This window comes from Oenanthe melanoleuca, chromosome 2 (assembly GCF_029582105.1).
Source record: "Oenanthe melanoleuca isolate GR-GAL-2019-014 chromosome 2, OMel1.0, whole genome shotgun sequence".
Lineage (NCBI taxonomy): Eukaryota > Metazoa > Chordata > Aves > Passeriformes > Muscicapidae > Oenanthe > Oenanthe melanoleuca.
The window spans coordinates 100,382,306-100,397,731 of NC_079335.1; the positions used below are offsets into that span (position 1 = coordinate 100,382,306).

The following is a 15,426-nucleotide window of genomic DNA, read 5'->3' on the forward strand; positions in this document are numbered from 1 at the left end:
AAATCAGTTCTATGGAGTTTGGTCCCCTACAGCAATCAATAATGGAATATCACAAGGTGCTAACAAAAGAAGAGATAAAAAACAATGTGGACAAGGTTAGTGGGAAAACGAAAAATGATTAGTTCGTCCTGGTGGTGGTTAGATCAGAACAGCTGTATCATACAACTACAGATGGACAGCTAAGCTGTTTTCATTCCATCTTGCAGATCATATCTAGAGATAGCCTCTGGAACAAAACCCCACCCTGTTACTCTGATCAATTGTATAGCATTTCCCTTGCTGGTTTTAAACAGAATTGTGGAACATATCGTTAGTTGTGACTTCTGGTCAGAACAAAAGAAAAATAAAAGGCCATGTTTCTTAGGCCTACATGGACCTAAGAACCTTTATTTCTGGTGACGATATCCAAAGCTCAATATTTGCTATAAATAACAGCTATAAACAAAGCCCACTACATGAAGCCTAAGGAAATATAACATGGAAATAAGCAATACAGACTCTACTATCCTGTAGAAACACTCCTCATTCTATTAAACTAGGCTTAACATCTTCATTGCTCAAAACCAGCTCCAATTCTTTCAAGAAGCATCTGTGTTTTGAATTTATTCAAGATTCTGGTTTAGAAACCTACTTTCTTACTATTTTCATTTCTACATTTGCTTCCAATGAACTACTCGTTCTTCCAAACATACACAGTTAATAAATACGTGACATAAAATATTAAGTAAGCAGCAGACTTGCTAAGTGCTCATTAAGTGCTCCCAAGCAATGAATTAGAACTACAATCACCAAGCAGCAGGCTGGGGCTGTCACTTCATTGTATGTGAAGCATTATTTGCACACACCTGAAATGGACAATTGCTGCGAGAAGCTTGATGCTCATCTGCTTTGCAGTACCTCCATGTGTTTGTAACACAGTGAATTAAGAAAAAGCAAGTGCTAAAACTTAGGTGGACTACTTGATAAGCTATTTTAACAGGTAGGTCGTCTTCACAAATGATTCTTTAGCAGAATTACATTGTACTGCAGAATTTACAGGCACTTAAAATCATGTAGTAAGGCTAGATTTTGACACAGGAAATTTTTTTGGTTTTTTATACTTATGTGGTCAAGCATCTGCTCTCCCACTGCTGTTCTGCTAAGTCAAAAAAATTGACTTTAAATGTAAAACTATGGAATAAACTGGAAGTAGATTAATTTAAAAAGCATGTATTTAACTAGTTAAAATCAGCATGTAACAATTACTAAACCGCTCTGTAATTAACAAAGCTTGTTTTAAAAAAGAGGGGTAATGTCTGTTGCTGATACAGATCAAACATTCAAAAAATTGACAAACAATTGACACACTGACAGCAATAACACATTTAGTAAGACATCTAGATTACACAGGAGTTAATGGAAACAGTATAGTAATTTGTTAATGAACAGACAAATATATTAAACATCAATACTTTTACGTAAGACACTTTATTAGATATTTAATAGAATTAGAGGACTGACTAAATAATTTCTTACCATCCATCTTGTCAGAAGTATCCTCTTTGTTGAAAAAGCAGGCAAAGAAACACAGAAAACTTAGTGTGTTAGAATAAAGGTGTTCACAGCAGAGTCATAAAACATTAACTGAGGAAAATACATTAATATTAAATACAGCAGACATGTTTATCTAATTAATGCATGTATAAGCTACCTTAAGCAAAGTTGGTTTCGCTCAGTGCAAGGTACAAAATTACAAAACAGAGTACAAGTAGCCAGCACAGGGATCCTGATTCTGTATTTCCCAGATTTGAAAAAACCCTCACAGTAAAACATTTATAAATGGTTTAATTCTTATAATACTGAAGTATTGGTACATATTTATATCATTACTGAACCACATATTTATATTTCTTATGAAATTTGCTTCTGAGCATAAAGCCCCACCTGGGGTAAGGGACAGGAGGGGAAAAAAACCCCACAATTAAGACGGGGGAAAAATGAGAGAAAGTTTCACTCTGGTTTAAAAGCATTAAATATTTACCAGTTCAGATGGAAGGTTGTGCATAAATACTGTGACAGTAACAATCAAGATTAAGATATTTAGCACGAGACATATATAATTACAGCTTAAGCCTCCTCAATAAGGACATTAATACTTAAAGATGTCAAATAACTAGAGAGTATCCTCCTACTTCTAGAAGAGTCTTTAACAAATAAGCAAGAGTTCTTCTTTTAATAATGAAAAGGGAAAAGATGGGTGAACACGATTATGGATTACTATGCTTATAAGCTTCTGGCCTTCCGAGGCTTTAAATTTGGTAGCTGTGTAAGTAAAAGGTGGATGTTTCTCTGCAAGCTAGAATGAAAATAAATTCAAGCTCTAGGAGATAATGTCATTTATTTTGGTACTGACTGCAACACCTAAAGGAAGTGGAAAGCATTACGGAAATAAAGTAACATTGCCTAGGCCTTTTTGGACCATAGTCAGAGTTAGCTTGATAGTTCTGTCATTTAACTTCCCATATTTGGGCTCCTATAAATAAATCTCTTAAAATGAAGAGGAAATAACTTTACAAATTAGCCCATTTTCTGAAACATGGCACTTGCTTGGATGAGCACCCCATTCATTCTAAGGTTACCTTCCAAAAACCAGGAGTAAACAGTTTTGAAGCTAATCCACAACAATCACACTGTCTACATGGTATGTATCATACTACCTTACCAGAGTCAAAAACCTGTTAGGAGATTGAGCCAAGATCAGTGAAGCCGTACTGCTTTTATGTGACTGCAAACAAAGCTTGGTCTCCTTGACTACCACTGCCCTTTCACTGTCTGCACTAGGATTTGACTTCTACTGTACTTTGCCAGTACTATGTTATTTTGTCACTTCAAATGACCATCATACTGTACTTCCCACGTTATTGCATCTGCTAGCAAGGTAAAGCCTTCCAGCAACTCAAATCCTTCAAACGAATAGGACCTGGACTTTTTGCTTATTGTTCCTCTCCCTCATCCTCGCTTGTCCAATCAATAAATCACTAAGAGTATAAGCTATTTCTGTTATTTTCCTGCATAAATCCACCAGTGTCTACTTCACTGGAAACCTCTGTGCCCTTCTCAACCCTTGCTTACAAAATTCTTGGCATGGATCAGATATTACTTAAAATGTTCTAAAAGCAAACCAATACTCCAATCAACAGCTAATTTTCTGTGAAAATCTTAAGATAATACAGTCTCTTCATTTGAACAGCATAAAGAAGACATTAACAGAGCAGGATCTATCTCTTTGTTTTTCATTTGACTTTTCCCTCTGTCACTACGCTCTATACCACTTTTGCTTCTCTGAATGCCAGCTTTGTCTGAGGCTCAAAATATGTTTTGTTGCACATCAAAACACACCAGGCAATACTCTGATCTTGGAAAACAATCATCCCACATATCTCAGGCTTTTAGCCATTAAGTTAGGAGGAACTGACAGCTCCAGAATCATAGAATGCTTTGAGTTGGAAGGGACCTTAAAGATCACCAAGTTCTACCCTGCCTTACTGTGGGCAAGAACACCTTCCACTGGAGTGGTTTACTCCAAGCTTGGTCCAGTCTAGTGTTGAACACAGTTAGGGATGGGGCATCCAAAATGTCCCTGGGGAACCACCAGTGTATCCTCTCTACCATGGAGCCTCAGGTCGGTGTCCACCTGAGACCCAGCAGGATCTGCTGTCCTCTCTGTGGGCACCAGAGGGAGCTCACATTCAAAACTGCTATTCCAAGTACCTTTAAAGTCGAGATTGCTCACTTTTTAAATAAACACTAAAATCAATGCTGTTCACAGCATTTCAAATGGCCCTGATGATAAAAATAACTTTAGACAGCTTTTAAGTTTTGATTTTAAAAAGCACAACCAAAACCTTTGCAAATCACAGCCTACATGTATGCTAACATCTACCCAAACACAATGCAAATCAGAAGAACTAGATAGTTTCTTCGTCCCTTGTGATCATCTCAGGCCATACTAAAATTAGACAACGTCTCTCCTTGGTGATCTAGCTGGCACAGAAACTGAGAAGAAAAAACCAGTTTTTTGAACACTGAACATCTCTTCCCCCACTGTTATCCCTATAGCACAGATAAGCTAAACATTAAGAATAAAAACAGTTCAGAGTCCTTTATCATTGCCATTTAGTGGATGTTCTAGCACCTACACCAACACCACCACCATCAAATACTTTTACTGCACTCTTACCACTTGCACCACTTTCTATGTCTAACAGCAAATATCAATGGAGACTGTAAGCTAGATAAAGCATACAGATAAATTATGAACTCAATGTAGTAAGTTACTGTGTAAAACACTTCTCTATTTCATGAAGAAACCACCTCTTACTGCCAGCGCATCTCTTTAGCACTCTTGTAAAGAACCTGAAGAGCTGAGAAAAATGGAAAATCAAGAGCTCTCACACTCATTTCCCTGTTACTTTTACAAACAAAGAAAGGTATGATCACCACATGTTTAGTGAAGGTACCACTCCTTCCAGCACTTAATATTAATTCTAGATTAAGACATTCAAAGAGCACATATGGACACACACTTTGCATTGGCATTCTTCCAGCACAAGAAAAATACAGCATCTATGGAAGTTTGTAACCTACTTCAGAACACCTGCTCCTCTGCGACACTCCAGCGCTACAGAGGACGACTGCTTTGCAAATACAGGAGCATGGCACTGTAACTTTTTGATGAAGAAAATCACAAGAACCCTTCCGAGCAGTGCAGAGGTGCTTCCCTTACCTAGGGAGGCGTAGGACCCTGGGGGCAGTCCGGCTGCTGAGAGGCGCCCAGCGCCAGCTGTCTGTCCAGCAGCATGACGGGCCTTTGCACCTGTGGCAGCGTTCACGTCGATGTCACTGCGAGACCTCTGCAGGGTACCCAGGTTTGAGACGCCCTTGCTGCTGCCTGACACTACCAGAAAGGGAAAAAAAAAAAAAAAATAAAAAAGAAAAAAAGAAAAAGAAAAGTTGACATTGAATAAAATAAATTATTTTTAAAAGGTTAACATGTTGTACTACCACAGCATGCTTGCAAGCAAGCACAAAAAACTGTGTAAAAAAGCTTAAATTAGTATTAAACTAAGAATTACTGAGATTAAAAAGCAAACTAGACCTGATCTTACCCTGAACCGCATATAAAGGATAGTTTGTTTTACAGTAGTGTTTATCTTCATTCAGCATGAATTTGTAGTATTAACGCAAACTCTCTGTTCCCACCCTAGCACAAATGACATAATTCTGAACCTCTGTGTGATTTATTACATTATTGAATGATTCACAAATATAAGAAAATTCACATCATTCCTTGAGATACTGAGGAAAAAAATATTCATGCACTTCAGCTAAGGTAAAGCCACAGATAGGTGAGCTAATGTGTACTCCGAAATGCTTTAGGGTCTATCTTTAGTATTTTCATATTCACTTCCTATTATTTACTGAATTTTAACTATTTGCTTAATTTTAACCATTGTTGCAGGTCTTCTAAACTTGATTCCCTTACCAGTTTCAAAATCAACTCTTAATTACAGTCCTTTTGTAAAAAGCAGCTCAACAATTTACTCTCAAAGAGTTACTAAGACATTATGGGAAAATACATTGAAGTTATTAAATTCCAAAATCTAAACACATAATTAAACCTTTGAATTACAAATATATAGTTTGGCTGTTGGTTTTTTATTTAATTTCTTTAGAAAGAGCAATAGCTACATGGGAACAGATGAAAGAGAAAGTGAGTCTTTAATTTCAAATTTAATATACCAAATAATAATGAATAATCATAAATAGACCAAAGAATAATGTTTTGTTTCTTTGAGAGTGACTGCTCAATGACAAAACTCCAGGATGATGATCAGTTGATACTGAGATGATCAGTTAATACTGAATTATGTCTTATACTTGAAACAACTGAACCTACATAAAATGTGAAGTGAGTGTGAGACAATCTTAGCCCCAGGTACAGTTTGTAGTGACACATACCATTATTTATCTTGGAAATAGGGTAAATGCTGATACAGTCAAATTTCAAGCTGAATTTAGAACATTTAATTTGAAGAACCTGGAAACAATAACTGTGCACTGCACTACATTACTACCACCATACCTCTGCCTGCAAGACTTGCTGAGCTGGCTGCAGACCATTTAGATGATAGAGGTCGACTGAAAAAAAAGTCAGTAAATCCAGTAAGTCTCATGTATCAGATGCAAAAGCCAAAAATAAAAGAGAGGAAAAATAAAATTTCTGTTCTTTTCTCCCCTTCAACCTTCTCAGCATATTTTATAGAAAAATACTTTAAACAGAGAATAATGATAAAACCAGAATTATCTTATCCTTTATATTTTATAAAATTACATCTTTATCACAAAGTACTAACACTTCAGCTACCAACAGGCACACTTTGTTAGCGAAGTCCAGGCATTCCAGACTTGGTCACAGAAACATTTAATGTGGTCAGTATGAGACTTTAATCACAGGGCTGATTTATCAAACAAGAATAGTGAGAGCTACCCAAAAACCTTTATTTGTGAAAGACATTATGTGAAGTGGTGTCTGCAGTAACAAGAAAAAACAGGTGTCCAAGTCATAAGCCTCCTCCAGTCCTAGCTGCCTCAAGAATCATTTTATAAATTAAAAAAGGAAATGATGATGCTTCCAAGCAGCTAGACTCCATTTCCCCTGTTGGAATGTAGAGGCTCCCATAATTCATAAACACAGAAAAAACCCATGTCTTTTCCTCTATGTTTTATCTTCATTTCCTTTTCACTGCAAAAATGAGTAGTTATTGAAGCACAATCTTTCAGTCTCGTCAAGTTTAACTGTGAGCCCATCCTTTGGCAACTGGAGACCAGGGAAAAGAAAGACTGGTAAAAGAAAATATAATAGCGTATTCATTGGTTGAATATCTGACGGAGAAAGTTCGTCAACAGTCAAGTTACAAGCTGAATCAGTGTCTCAGCTTTCGTAAAAATAATTCCTCTAATTTTAAACCTGAAAGCAGAAGACAAAAGAGATGCCTTATACTGCATATTTACCCCAGTTATTAGCTCAGGCGCTCAGCAGTACTACAGAAGTCAGCACCATTACCTAAATCCTCACAGAAGAACATGCGTTTGCAGCTCATTCTGAATAAACCTGCTTTTCTGACATGATTAGTGTTTTGAAGGTACATTGCTTCAAGTAAGGTGAGGAGGCTGAGGTAGAGCTCCTGGGTGCATCCTGACCTTACAACTTGATCCAAACAGAAGTCTCAGACAACTGCTACAATGTACTGCAATTGACATTTTATGTAAGAAGTTTCATCCAGGTAGGCAGAAGTCACCACACTTCTCTCTCATTCCTTCATCTTCTCTAAAACAATTTTAGATTAATGATCTGTATGAGTTGTAAGTTCTGAAGGTCAAAAATCAGAGAGGATCAAACTTTTAGTAAAATCATACCCATATTTCCTCATTTAGGCTATACAGGGGGAATTCAGCATCTATACTAAAAGTCAGAAATAAAATGTTGGGTAACAGAGTAAAAACATCCATCTGAATGCAAAGTTAGTAATAAATCAATTAAAATTCCATTGATTTCCAATATCATCACCTCTTCTGCTAATTTCTTATTTTAACCTTCACTTTCTGTACTGTAGCACTTACACATGTTGCAATATGGGAAACAAGATTTCAAGATTTAAGAGTATTTTAAGATTCTAATTTCCCTGTAATTTAGTTTTTAAACAGTATATTACCAGTAACTCATTAATGGCACTTTTATTTTCAGATGGGGTACACAGATTAATTTAAAAAAGGATATTTAGTATTTGAATAAACATTTGTGGAAAATCAGGTGCTGGCAATTGCTTGCATCACAGACAATTCTTTTTAAAAACATTTTTTATAATTACAAGTATCATAAGAAAGATAAGGTAAACCTCTGGTATTTCAGGCATCAGCAAAAAAACAAAACAAAACAAAACAAAACAAAACCAAAAACAAAAAAACAACAAAAAAAAAAAACCCAAAAAAACCAAAAAAACAAAAAAAAAAAACACACAACAAAAACAAAAACAAAAAACCAAAACCACAACCAAAAAAAACCACCAAACCCCAAAGAAGCGACTTCCAATATGTGAGAAATAGTCTTTGCTTTCAATTCAAAAGTGAGCAGACAAGCTCTCTGGTTTTGGTAATAAAGATCTGAAATATTAAAAAGTTGAAATAATTTGAGGAAGCTTTCTAGCATTTAAAGGCAAAAATCACCCCACACTACTACTACTAGTTGACATATCTGCTAAAAAGCCAGTAGATTTCTCTTGCTATTGGTACCTAAGAAAACTTTAATTTATTCAGCTCAAGACTGTCTATGCTTTTTAATACATCACTGACTGCAGCACAGACCCACCCTGTATTTACTGGCAGAGTAGCAGAATCCCGCTAATACATATTCAGTACTGTGAAAATAGGGAGAAAAAAAACCCAAACCAATCTCCAGTGAATCCCATTGTTGACGTTGCTTTTTCAGGCTTGCCAGTGAAAAGAGATGAAAATAGAATAATATCATTATTGCTTTCCTAGATCTATTCAGCGCATCAGAATTCTGGACATCAATATGATTTTTTTTTGAAGATATTTTCGTATTTAAAGCAGCTGTTAAGGAATTAATGCATGAATACAGCATGCCAAAATCCAGTAAAGACAGCCTGTACTTTTCACCTTGCTGGGTTAACACTGTTGTATAGCAAAACATCACAGAATAAATTTTGATTAATTAGAAGTCACAAAATAAAACTGCAGATTTTCTGCATTCAACAGGAATCTGGATAATTTGCTTTTGAGAAACTGCATTTGCTTCTTGGCTCAGAAACAGTAAAGTGGACCCTTACTTGAGGCTCTCCTGTGAGCTAGAGGATGACCTGTCTGACTGAGGGAGAGATGCTATACTGCCAGAATTCTTCAAGTAGGTCTGAAGGCTTCTTTGATAGGGTGGCTCCAAAGAATTGTACAGAGTCTCAGCTTCACTAGGAAAGTGATTTCTAAGACCCAGATAAGCCCTGCAAGAAAGAATAACCACCTGTAAATGCTCAGTATTTCCTTTAAAGGGTGTAGTCAGGAAGTAAAGATTACAGAATGAACTATGGATGGGAGTGAAAGGAACTGAGAGTATGTAAAGCACACAACGATGCTCATCAAATCATAAAAGAAACCTCTACATGGACTGAATTAATCTTTTCAAAATAAATGTATCCTCTGAATGTCTCACATTCACTTACCAGTTGTGTGGGGAAGCAAAAGGAATTGTTTTCTGACCTTCCCGCTAGTCAAAGTGCTGCAGTTGTTTAAAGATTTAATTAATGGGAGGACAATGATCATGCAACAATATCAACCTAACTCTTCTTTCGGTGCAACCATTAAATGCTGCACAACCGAACTGACTGACTCAGCTTTGAAAATGTCTTTTGCTAAAGAAACTAATTAGCAAGTCAGGACAGAAATGTCAGTTTTCAAACAAAATTGTGTCATCCTTTTCAGCCACGGATAGCATCTCCCCTTGAATTAGAGCCTTCTATCATTCATTTAGCACATACAATTTTTCAGAGCAAAATTAATCAAAACTCACTTTCTTGCCTCCACTCTTGCTTCTGCATCAGCATCATGAATGCCCTTCTTGATTGTTTCAACCAAGACAGCTGCATGCCTAGAAGAAAGACATTCTTCATACTATTCTGCTACTCTGAATTCTAGGCAGAACTTAGAATTTACACTTTCATAACATTTCATCAAGTAAAAAACAGCTGCAATGCTAGTTTTTTTCCAAAATAGACAGTAAACAAACATTTAAACACAGTGATGACATAACCGTACCTTCTGTAAAAATTTAGGTGAGCTTACTCCTTCAATCTAAAAGGATTTTAATCTACTTTTCTGACATACGTCCACCTATCACACTTAAAAAGTTATATTTTTAAAAGTATCTTTTTTAAGACACCTGCCTTCCTGAAATGGAAAAGCTATTTCCATTGTTATATGAATAGTAAGAAAAGGGGAAAAATTAAGACCGTAAGCTTTCTTTCAGCTCTGAAAGCTTTTGGCATACGAGCTCTAAACCTAAATACAAGTTCAATGAACAGCAAAGTACCCATGAGAACACAAACTTGTGAAGATAAACAAGTTTTAACTCAAGGTAAGTTTTGGGTAGGAGGTTTGTTATTTGGGAGGTGGGGGAAAGGTGGTGGGTTTTGTGGGTTTTTTTAGACACTCTGGCATAAATGAAGTGATTTCCCCATCACTCCCTTTCTCAGGAGCACCTGGGGGACAGAAATGTGACTGTGGAGCTGAATGATTTCTTCAGAGACTTTTCTGGATGCCCTTTAGTCTCTTTGCTCTTACCCTGTGCTTACAGTGACCATCCTGCAGAACTGACACATGTACTGTTTTCCCATCTATCTGGACAAGTCACAGTGTGCCCTTACTCATTACCACAAAAAGTCCTCCAGCGTAAGCCCACCTGCTGTCTTTCACAGCAAACACACAATTTTCCTCCTTCCAGGAGAAAAGACAGATGCTTACATGTGTATGCATTGTTCACATGCAGGATAGGAGGGGCAGAGGGCAGGGGGTTGAGGCCACGGGAAGCCAAGGCTGGAACATAGAGTTCTCCATCCCCCTGGCACCCAAATGAGCTGCGTGACCTGCTGTGCTAGAAAAGTTGTCTATGCCAGAAAGGCTGGCCAACACTGAACAACATAATCCAATTAGGATTCAACGACAATATTTCTGTCTTAAATTGCATTAGTAGTTTATTTTAGGGGAAAAAGAATACTGGCCCATACCTTTCCAGTGAATGTGTTTGCCACTCTTGTAATAACAGGTCTAAAAATTCAAAGGAGCGCCTAAAAACAAAGAACAAGTCATAATTAAATACTAATTTCTCTAATATGCTTGTGAAATAACCACTGACTTTACTCTTTCCCCCGAGGGAAATAAATGAAATAAAAGCACATTTATCTGTCAAATAAGGTCACCTTACTGGAAAGTTAAAATATTCTGTATATTAAGCAAACATGCAGGTCAACTGATCTTAAGACATCAAAATAACATATGTGGTTCAACTAACAATGTGCTGTTCAAGTCATGTTATTACACATACCCAATGTTAACTGTATTAGTCACAAAATAACAGACATTAATTAATCAAGCTCAAAAAATTGCACAGTGTACAAAATCCTAATATAAAAAATAAATATTAAAGACATTATATAATATTCCTATGGTGGTATACTTCTGTCCCAAACACTATTTCCATCCTTCTATCTGTCACTACTGAGTATTATCATAAAGGAAAACATGAGACTCTTAGCAGAGGGCTCTGCATATAGAAAGCACTACAAAAGATATTCTGGCACTGTATTCATGAAGATACATAACTGCATTCATTATTAATTTGGGAATCTTGATAATTTAGCAAACTACCATTAGCAAAAGCCAGCCTTTTAAACTATGTCTGAAGCTAGATCCTGACGAAAAATCAAACTGAAATAGATTAGGGAGATGTAGATAATTTTCAAACATGTGAATTTGACAGTTTGAAACCATCAACTTTTCTGGTTATTCAGCATTTTTGACCTGTTCTGGAGGGATAAATTTGGTTTTGATTCTGCCCACATCCTTTGGACATCAACAAGGCATGGCAAGAAACCCTGAAATACTTTTCACTATTACAGCCAATCTAGTGTTTTGTTGTCTTTCCAAAACAATGAAAGCTGTATGGAGACAATGCTTCACTGATACTCACTGGATTGTGAATTGCAGTACCAAAGCCACCTACAGTCTAATGTTCCTCAGTAAAGCCCCAGCATGTGGAGGCCCTAAAACCATGTGAATTGTTTTGCAGTCAAACCAGAAGCTGTGGGAGGTCAGTACAATCTGGGTTGAGGTAGCACTTGCTTTGGATGCAAAAGCAGCTTAGATTCAAAGAAAGTAATTCAGATGCTCAAACTGTTTCCTGTGTACACACAGTGACCTCACTTTCAGGACTAATGTTGGTACAGAAACAGCATTAACTGCTTTTGTGATTCAGTGCAGAAAATGACACTGTCAAAAAAAAAATTTTTCAACTGCCAATTCAAGTGTTTAAGCGTCATGTTCTTGGAGAAAGCAACATGCTGGAGATGTAGCTGAGCTACTGAATACAACACATGGATGCTCCGTGTCCTAACATAGCTGCCATTGTCCCAATGCTGAAATGAATGTTTGTAGTTTGCAGTTTACTGGGTAACAGCTTTGTGTGTTCAGAGTTTATGGCCACAAATCTTATAATTTGTTAGTTTTGAACATATGATAATAATATTTTAAAAAACAACAGCTTTAATATTTTTCATTTATAATGTACTCACCTTCTAACTGCAACTGATTTTGATGTACAGTTGCTTGTTATTAAAGGTATGAGTCGTGGCACATGAGTATGCTGACAAAAAAAGGACAAACAGTTAATGAGAAAAGCATTCCTGAATTCTGAATTTGTACTGTACTAATTAATTCAAACAACAGAATTAACAACATAATAAAAACTGCAATAATTTAAAATGCTTACCAAAACAAAATCATAGAATACTATTAAATGAAAGACTGCTTCAGCATGCCAATTGATTAAAGCTATTTTCTTCCAAAAGGTCAAGCAAAAACCACTTCCAGTACCATCAACAATCACATCATGATATGCAATACTTTGCTGTCAAAAGTAATATAAGAAGTTCAAATGTAGCTATCTCCTCAAAGGAGTTGAAAGCTCATGCCATTTCAGTTTTGCCACAGGAAAAAAAGTCATAGACATAGCCACCTTCAAAATCAGGGTTATAGAGCAAAAAGTGACTCAATAAATATGAAAATATGGGCATTCTTACAATGATCAGTGATTAGTGCCACAAGGATCAAATTTCCTTTAATGTAAAATATGTCAATGAAGTAATAAAAGCACTGATATACAAGCAAGCTTATATATATATAAACCAAATGGAAACATCTGACGGGAGAAGAAAACTATTAAACCACTCAAAAGATAAACTAATTTAATATATTAAATCCAAATCCATTACAGAATTCAGAATTAAAGTTGCCTTACTTCAGCTTTTCTTAACTAATTGTACACAAAAAGCATTACCATTTTAATTCCAAGCAAGAGTTATGTGGTTCAACAAATATATTTTCAGTTAATTTCTTTAGTCCTTTTTTGATTGAATACCTACAGTAAACAGTCTCAAATACAGTGTGAAACAGTAGGCTAATTTAAAAAAATCCATGATCTTAAAAGTACAGTACTGAGGATTTTTACTCTCTCATGTATCACACCTACAGGATATAAACATACAAACCACAAAAAAAAAAGAAGAGATAATCATCAGCTCACAGAGTACTGCCAATTTTAGAATTAGGAAGGAATTAATTAAAAATTTTGGAAGAGCCTAATCTAACAGTTATATTTGTTTGTCCTGATATACTTTTAAAAACAGTTTTAGGGGCTTTGTTTGTGTTTTGCATAGACTGCAAAATGAAAAGAGGCATATGACTTCCAGAAAGGAAAAATGGGCAAATCAGGAGTAAAAATAAAGTTTTTTACAGATGGAGAAACCTGTACATTCAAAGTCTTCGGTGCTATCGATACTGTAATTTCTAGAAAGTATTTTGCAAAGGAATCAAACCTCAGAATTACTTTCATTCAGTTTTTAAGGTGCCACATTTCATCTGCTACTCCTTTGAGGATGCAATGATATGTGCTTCCTTGCAAACCACCTTGAAGATCCATTGACAAACCTGAATCCCACCTCCTTCTGAAAAAGATTTTTGCCACTATGCCATCTGTCCGTGACTCCCTCTCTGTCCTGCCACCTTTTTTTTAACTGGCTTCCTTATGAAGTGTCCAGAAAGAGAAATCAGACTGCAGTGTAAGAACTTCCAGGAGAAGAAATATGAAATCCAGTGAAGGCACAAAGATGAGATCTCTGGTATAATACAGACTCCCTGTTTTTATGCTGACTCACTCTACAACAGCTACACAGTAAAGCAGCAGGAACTGAACTGGCTGTCACTGGATGCTTGTGGGAGTTTCTGAGTATAACACTGACTCCAAAATCTGAAGTTCCTTGGGTTCCAAATATTCAGTTGATCAAAGACCCCCTGACCAATACTCATTTAATCCAAAGGACAGAAGTCCAAAGGGGTGTGGGGCCGCACTTCTTATTGATGTTTGTTTCTGAAATCCAAATTTTCTGCCAAAACACCTCACATATGCCATTTATTGGTTGGGTATTTGAACACTGTGGATAGGATTTTCTTGTTTTTATGCTTCAAATCCACTATGTTAAGTCCCAGCTAGGAAGAACAGAAATTTAAACAAAATCAGGGTAACTATAGCTGATGTGTAAACTTGTCTTCAAATGAACTGAATCACTAAAGCCAATATAATGTAATTGGTTAGTATTTACAGTTTCTTACATGCCTGATCTTGTCTTACACTACTGCAAATATTATTGTTCTCTTAAAATTTTAACTACCCTGTGTAAGGTGTACTCATTTCCTCATTCTCACAGTGCAATGTAAGAGTCTGGGGAAAAAAATGTCAAGGGGTTTTGTCTTAGCCCAAATGCAGAGGTCTCAGAGCACATTCGCAGAGGCACAGACAGAGCAAGTACACATTCCAATCATACTGAAGATGCCAAGAAAAGGTGTAAGTGATGAAACCTCTTAGGCTTTCCAACAACTTACTAAATTAAAACCAAGGATGAGATCACAGTAAATTGCAGTAAGTGCTTGGCATTAAGAACACTGCACCTTCTAACGCAGCAGCTATAGGCAATCTCCCACTTCATGTGAAACACAAAAATACCAGTATAAGTCCCAAAACTCTAAATATCTTGCTTCAGAAACCAGTCAATAGAAGATGCTCAAAGAACATTCAACAGAAAATAGCTAGGATAGAGCACTCCTCTGTTCCATTTGCTATAGCTTTAAGGACTCAGTTTAGAAAGCTCTTGAATTAAAAAATTCAAGTCTCCATTGGATTTTTCTTTCATGAAGTTGTGCTTTCTGAACTGATCAAGGTTTGTGTAGCCTCTTCAATATTTTATCATTAACTTCATAGTTCCAGTTTTCTGGGGAGAGAGTCTATGTAGAAAGAAATATCTTTATTTTGTTTTTTGCACTATTCAAATTCTCACTAGTTTCTTAGCTACTAGCTTGACTTTGTCTTTTCCAAGGCAGTTAAAAGCAGCTACCCTTCGAAACACACTTGGTCTTTTTTCAATTAACACATTACAAAAACACTCCCAAAAACATGAAAACAGACATGCTTTTCATACCTATTCTCTCATCTTTACTATGACAATGCTGCCATATATATAGTATGTGCCCACCCATGAGAAACATTAC

General features: G+C 36.3%; 1 protein-coding gene across 19 annotated transcripts in view; it reads right to left on the reverse strand.

Annotated features, from left to right (window-relative positions):
- Positions 1-15,426, reverse strand: part of CLASP2 (cytoplasmic linker associated protein 2) — a 150,896-nt gene that overhangs the window by 47,880 nt on the left and 87,590 nt on the right. For 12 of the 19 annotated variants that reach the window (XM_056485343.1, XM_056485332.1, XM_056485342.1 and 9 more), the window contains 7 exons: positions 12,399-12,469; positions 10,836-10,895; positions 9,623-9,700; positions 8,889-9,056; positions 6,125-6,180; positions 4,766-4,936; positions 1,516-1,539 (listed from right to left, as the gene is read on the reverse strand). In XM_056485343.1, coding sequence (XP_056341318.1) covers positions 1,516-1,539; positions 4,766-4,936; positions 6,125-6,180; positions 8,889-9,056; positions 9,623-9,700; positions 10,836-10,895; positions 12,399-12,469 — 628 coding nt within the window. The remainder of the gene's footprint in view (positions 1-1,515; positions 1,540-4,765; positions 4,937-6,124; positions 6,181-8,888; positions 9,057-9,622; positions 9,701-10,835; positions 10,896-12,398; positions 12,470-15,426) is intronic. The other 7 variants (XM_056485334.1, XM_056485333.1, XM_056485344.1 and 4 more) reach the window with 1 other exon arrangement.